This window comes from Belonocnema kinseyi, chromosome 2 (assembly GCF_010883055.1).
Source record: "Belonocnema kinseyi isolate 2016_QV_RU_SX_M_011 chromosome 2, B_treatae_v1, whole genome shotgun sequence".
NCBI classification, from domain to species: domain Eukaryota; kingdom Metazoa; phylum Arthropoda; class Insecta; order Hymenoptera; family Cynipidae; genus Belonocnema; species Belonocnema kinseyi.
Window position 1 is genome coordinate 26,504,399 of NC_046658.1, and position 6,667 is coordinate 26,511,065.

General features: G+C 33.2%; 1 protein-coding gene across 1 annotated transcript; it reads right to left on the reverse strand.

Annotated features, from left to right (window-relative positions):
- Nucleotides 1-768: 768 nt before the first annotated feature.
- LOC117182606 lies at nucleotides 769-1,302 on the reverse strand. Its single transcript, XM_033375705.1, has one exon. It carries the CDS (start codon nucleotides 1,300-1,302, stop codon nucleotides 769-771), a length of 534 nt encoding a protein of 177 aa, XP_033231596.1.
- Nucleotides 1,303-6,667: the final 5,365 nt, after the last annotated feature.

The following is a 6,667-nucleotide window of genomic DNA, read 5'->3' on the forward strand; positions in this document are numbered from 1 at the left end:
GGTTTTTGATAATTCAAGTCGAAATCTTTTTTGGATGAAAACTCAACTATTTTTGTTGTTGAAAATTTGTTTCTTTGAATTAAAAATCCCTTTGTTTTAGTAAAAATTTCGGTTTCTTAGCTAAACATGAAACTATTTGGTTGATAATTTAACTGCTTTGTAGAAAATTTAAGTATTTTCATAGAAAATTAACTTTTTCTTTTAAATTGATTTTTTTAACCGAAAATGTATCTTTTCCATTTTTTCAATTTCTCTTTTTTAGTTGAAAATTCTCCTTTTCAGCGGCTTTTTTCTGGAAGCCCAATGGCCCTTTTTTCCAAAGGGCCGAGAACTTCGACGTCTGCCACTTAAGTGCAAAAGAGCATGCACATTATATGAAAGAAACTGCTCTCCATATAGTTGTTCACTTAGAGTTACGTAAGTTTCCAGAGCCTGTTGGCAGTAGGCATAAATATCTCGTGGAGTGTCTTCAGAAATGAGAAGACGCATTGCGCTATGTAGAATCATCAGATGACGATAATGATCATCATGGAAAACATTCTTTAAAACAGCCGGTGCAGTGTACAATAAAAACTGCCGGAACTCAGTTGCTTTAAAATTATGGAACAGGGTAATTTCGTTTGGACGGCGACGATTAAATTCTGATGGGCAGTAGGACTGAAGCATAATCATTCTTGAATTCAAAATCTCCAGTTTCCTCCAATTCAACCTTTGAAATCCAAATTTTCCTTCCACATGTGCAGAAATGACTTTTTTAACATTTCCCAATCAAACAGAATGCATAGCTTCAAATGGAACACGTGTAACCAATCCCACCAGAGGCGATAAAGGACTTCTGCCTTTGTGATGATCTTCATCGATGACATTCTCGTAATCATCGTCTGTTCTAAGTTCATGTCTAAAGCCTGGGAAGACCATTGTCCCGGCAACGCCCGCAACTGTACATCGGTGAGCTTCTACTTTACACTTAGAACAGGCTTGTGCCGCAGTATGGCCATTGTGATTTAAAACGAATGCCCTCGCAGGTGCATCGGCAATGAAGCATCGTAATATCAAAGGAAGTCGTCGATTCCTTATTAAAATTCCACCTTCTTCACGTACTTGTGTAATTTCTTGAACAAATTGTTCATAAAATTCAAAGGGATTGGTTGGTTTGTGTCTCCCTTGGAATATGCCTGCTATTATAGGTCTTTTGTCTGAAATATTTAATATTCTATATTGATGTGGCCAGAATTGATCCAGGCCTTCATCCACTTTAGCACCATCTGTACTAAAGTCGATAATGATATTTTCTGGCAACATATTTACAGGAAGACCTTTCAATTTCTTCAAAAGTGTCTTTTTAAAACCAATATGCAGATATTCACCACCTGCTATTTGTTGAACTCTAGTGCCAGATTTGGTTGAATCTCCATTTCTGCGTTCCCGTCTTCTGAATCACTTAACCCGCTAGTAGCATCGTCGTTTATAATTCTCGGAGGAATATTATCATCTTCCAAATCTTCATTGATGTCTTCCTCATTAGAGCTTTGACTTTCTTCATCAACATCAGAATTAGAAACATGTTCCTCAAGGGCATATTGGATATCTTCAGCAGGAAAAACGTCCAATGGTAGTCCTTGAAATATTTCGGGCTCATCAGCGGTAGAATCATCAGAATCCGGTTCAACATTATGTCTATTTTCACGAATAGTTAACAATCGTCTTCTCTTCTGTCTCGAACTAAGTTCCGAAAATTTTTGAAATTTCGCAGACATCTCGCTCTGCTTTCCCTTTGAACTGTGTTATAATTCCTAATAAACAGGCAAAAATGCTGATTTTGATATGATGAAAACAATTTTCTCAGTGACGTCTTCATAATGTCATGTTTCTTCGCGTTTAGATAAAGAAATTTTAATCTCTGATATTTAATTTTATTCAGAAAAATTTGCAAAATTCAGCTTTTGGAATTAAAGAACTACAATTGTGCCTTTTTAGAATGTTTCTGGAGTTCAGAAAACTCTGTTTACGTTCTCTGATACATTCGGGGGGGGGGGGGGGGGGGGGGGGCTGTGAAAGCATTATTACCCATGTTAACAACAATAGAGAAAGCACCATGCAGATGGGGGGGGGGGTATCGTATATTTTGGTTGAAGTTTGCATCGTTTATAATAAACGAAAACTAAAAAAAAAAGTTTCATATGGTCAAAATTTTATTGCCGATAATTTAGTCTTCTTAATGCTAAGACACCCCAAAAATGTACAACCTCCAAGCTTAAACAATACTTCATTGCATTTGATTGAAAAGTATAGGAAAAAGTTTCTAGACAGCAAAAAAACAACATTGTATCGCGACACACAGTGATAGACAATATTGATTAAAATGATATAAGAAATAAGCGAACAAATTGAATTGTGGAAGCAAATAAGGGTTTTTAAAACAATGAAGGTAAGATGTAAATATAAAACTAATTAACATACAACCTTCATTATAAGTTCAAAATAAATAATAATTTATTGTTTCAACAATTGAAAAATATTTGAAAATATATTTACTTCACTTATTGGTAATAACTGACAGTTCGACGAATTTTTGAAGAAAAAAACATTTTTTACACAAATGGAATTTGTTTAAATAATTAAAAATATATTAACCGATGTCGATAAATATTCTACTAGACCAACGTAAATAATTTTAAGTAAAAAAAGAGAATACAGTTCTCAAAAGCTCGTTTTTATGAAGATTTGACATTTTGGGTTTTAAGGGTAGTTTTCAGGGACCAGGCGTCGATCCAGAGAGGTGACCTGGAAGGGGCGAAATTAGGAAATTTCATACACACAAAGAGCAATGATGATTAATGAAATTGACCAATTGTATAAACAGGCTCAATTGGATTACTAACAACTTACATGTGATTATGAGATTAAATAATTTTTTATACTTGTTCTCCATTTTGTAGCAAAAACGAAAAAAGTTACTGCGGGCTAATTTTTTAAATTTAATTTACTGAAAATTGTATAGTTTAATACAGAAAGTGGTGAATAAATTGCAGTTTTAATCACAAAGTAAATAAACATATTCTTAACTTGTTTTAAATGGAATTTCTCGATATGCATTGGCTTTAAAATTACTTGCTTGTGTGCCAGATGTATAATACGTACTTTTTCAAAATCTTGATCCTTTACTTTTCAAGAAATTTTTTCAACAAATGTCTTATTTATGAACAAAAGTTGTATACAATATGTGTTTTTATAAAAGGTTTCATTTTAAAATTAATAAAAATTAATTTTTAAGTTTTATTTCCTAATTTAAGTATAATATTTAATTATAAAAGACGTAATTTTTAACAAAATTGACATATTTTCAGTTTTTTAAATCTGGGAAAACATATGTCTAAAAAATTGTAGAAAAATACATAGTAATTGTTTAAAAAGCAAACGACAAATTAAGATTTCAGAAAAGTACGCATTATACACGTTATTAAAATTTTTGCAATAATTAGTGCATAACTAGTTAACATTTTGGTTAAATTGCAGAATAGGGGCGTCACCTCTGTTTTTCCTGGAAGATTTTTTTTTTCGACAACAAACTATTAGAATCTTTAATTGAGGTATAAATGAAGTGATTTCAGAAGGCCAAAGTTTAAAATTATTTTTACTTTTATTAATAAGATGTCTCAAATGTGGGTCTGTCACGGTCTTCCATTATTTCTGTGACCTGCCACAGGGGTGCCTTCCCGCCCCCACGAGACGGGTAAAAGGGGCAGGGGTGTGATTGAATATTATTTCTGCGACCAGTCACAGGGGTGCCTTTTTAATTAATTAATTAACCATTGAATTTTAATTATTTACAGTATTTCTGGCCGTACGGATGTTAAGTACAATCCTTCCGATGACGTGATAGCCCCATATTTGAGACATGTTATTAATAAAAGTAAACATAATTTTAAACTTTTGTCTCGTCAAATCACTTCATTAGGACTTCAGTTAAAGATTCTAATAGTTTTTTGTCAAACAAAAATTTGCTTACAACCAAAATAGAGCTGACGCCCGTATTCTGCAATTGCACCAACATTTTTAAGCATAAGACTTTTTAAATTATTTATTTTTGTATTAATTATATGTTTTTAATTAAAGCATTGATAACCGCATATAAATGTTGTTCAAAAGAACTTTTTGACAAAGCATCTGTAAACAATTCGTACATTTTCGTCGCAAATGCATCATCAGCTGTCACAGTAAAAGACGCTCTAATTAATGAAAAATGTGTACAATATATTTTTTCATATATGAAAAGTTATACTGTATACACCCATTACCATTTATACAATATATTTTTTCATAAACCCATTACCATTTAATGAAAAATTAAAACTCACCTTTTATTACACATTATACGTGAATATTAAAAATGCATCATTTCAAAAGTACTTGATAATTGATTAAATTAATTTCTTAGACTTATACTTATATTTTTTGGAAGGATAATTATTACAATAAAAATAAGTATACAATATAAAGTAAGAGTAAGATAATAAAAAATCCTCATTTTCGAAACTTACCCAAATGGTTTTGGATATTTCCAGGTTTTTTGCTCATGTACACATATTATTAACAGAGATATTAACCTAATTTAAGAACATTGTTTTTTTTTTGAAAATTATTATTCACGTAATTCTTAATTGCGATAAAACTCAGTTTTTACATAAATCTTTAGTATTATTATTTATTTCCTTATATGCAGCTTGAATTTTTACGCTACAAGCTTTGAAACATCAGATTTCAGGTTATAACCAGTCATAACGTTAGAAACAGGTTCAAGGTTATAAATATAAAAACTTAATATTTAAAAATTGTTGCAATTAAATAAGTTTATTGCAAAAGTATATTCCTTGCCTGTCTGACGAAATAGCCTACTCTTCTTATTTCGCCAGTCTTCCTCCCTCTCTGATGCATATTAATTCCATCAGGCAAAATAAGCAACATTTACTGTGCTTATTTCGCCAGACGTATCTGATGACGTAACCACTCCGAATACGTTATCGAGGGTGAAGCGCGAGATTAAGAGATATCGAACGAAGCGAGCCGTGAAGTAAGGTTATGTTTTTATTACCAGCACGCAGATGAGAAGTTAAAATCCTTCTTCTTCGTCTTTTATGATAAGAAAAAATCCTTCGTTCGTATTTCAAAAAATCTTTTGGTGATGAGCAATTATAAGATGCAGAAAAAGAAAAAGACACGCGGAACACTGACTGACTCGGACGGAAAACTCTCAAACAAGCTCAGCTGTCAACTGAAAGCGTGGGAAATGAGTTTATGGCGAGACAACGGCGGGGAGAACGGCCATCATTATTTTAATAGACTGAGCGCGCTTTTCAAATTTCTGATATCAGCAGTTTTATTTTTTTTTTCTCGTGATGCAATTTGGAATATTTGAATTTTAATAAATAAACAATATCTAGGGTTTAACTAAGATCTAATTTAATCATTATTATGGAATTATTATTTATTAATTATCTGTACGATTTATGCGCGCGTGCGTCGCAGACAGCCTCTCATACGCAGTCATACGTGAAGGACGTCGTGATGGCGATATGAGACTCAATGCACACGCACGCTTCTACCCATCACGGCGTTACGGCTGGTGATGGCAGGATGCGTGCGTTATGACTCGCATCGTGCGACTCGCACGCGTGCTTGAAGTGTGCGTCGCACGATTGTTATCTGGGTAAACTCGCATACGAGAAGGACTCGAATAAAGTTTTAAAATGTCCTTGTTGAAGAGTGTGATCAATAATTAGCTAGAAATTATGAAACATTTCAGAAGAATTAAAAAATGTTAATTGCAGAGTTTAAATAAACAGCGGTATGAAATTTCTAATCCAGTTGACGAGAGTCTCAGCGACAGTCGAAGAAAATCGAGAAGAAAGAAAACAAAAACAAAAATTATTCATAGCGTCACAAGCTCTATCCGCACCTACGCTTCTATGCATATGCACATACACACCCATACATACAATATTTTTGAAGCATACCCGACTTTATGGCTTATACGCAAACCTATAATAAACTAATTTAATACTACCACATACAGCGCTATATACACTAACGGACTATCGCAGTTTCTCACGCTGAATGTCAATATTCGACCGGCCCGTATATACTCACTAGGTGTTACTTTCACCGCTTGTGAGAATCAGAGCCATATCTGTAGTATGAAAGGGCCCGAGAATGTCTCACTGCTGAGAAAGCTTGTGTAAACGAAATCTTTTATTGTTTTTAGATGTAATTTAACTGCACTTAACAATATTATAGGCACGAAAATGTTAGAAAGCTAATTCAGTTATTCTTTCAATTGTAATGTAATTTATAAAATTATTCAGAGCTGCAGATCGAGCTAGAAATTTAACTTCACCATACCTAAAATTTGGGAGCCGCAAAACAGAAGGTGCATGATTACCACTGTAAGTTGGCGTTTAGGTCGAAAATGCACGACTCGAACTTCGGTTTTCTTAGGTCTTCTGCTGCACGATGATTGCCAATATGAAAGCTTCGGTGTTATATTTATATCTCGATCTGCATTTAAAAGAAATTTGCGATTTTAATGATTCGCGTGATTCTTAATTTCATGTATGCGTCGATTTTGAGTTTATGTTTTTCACTTGTATATAATATGGATATTATTACT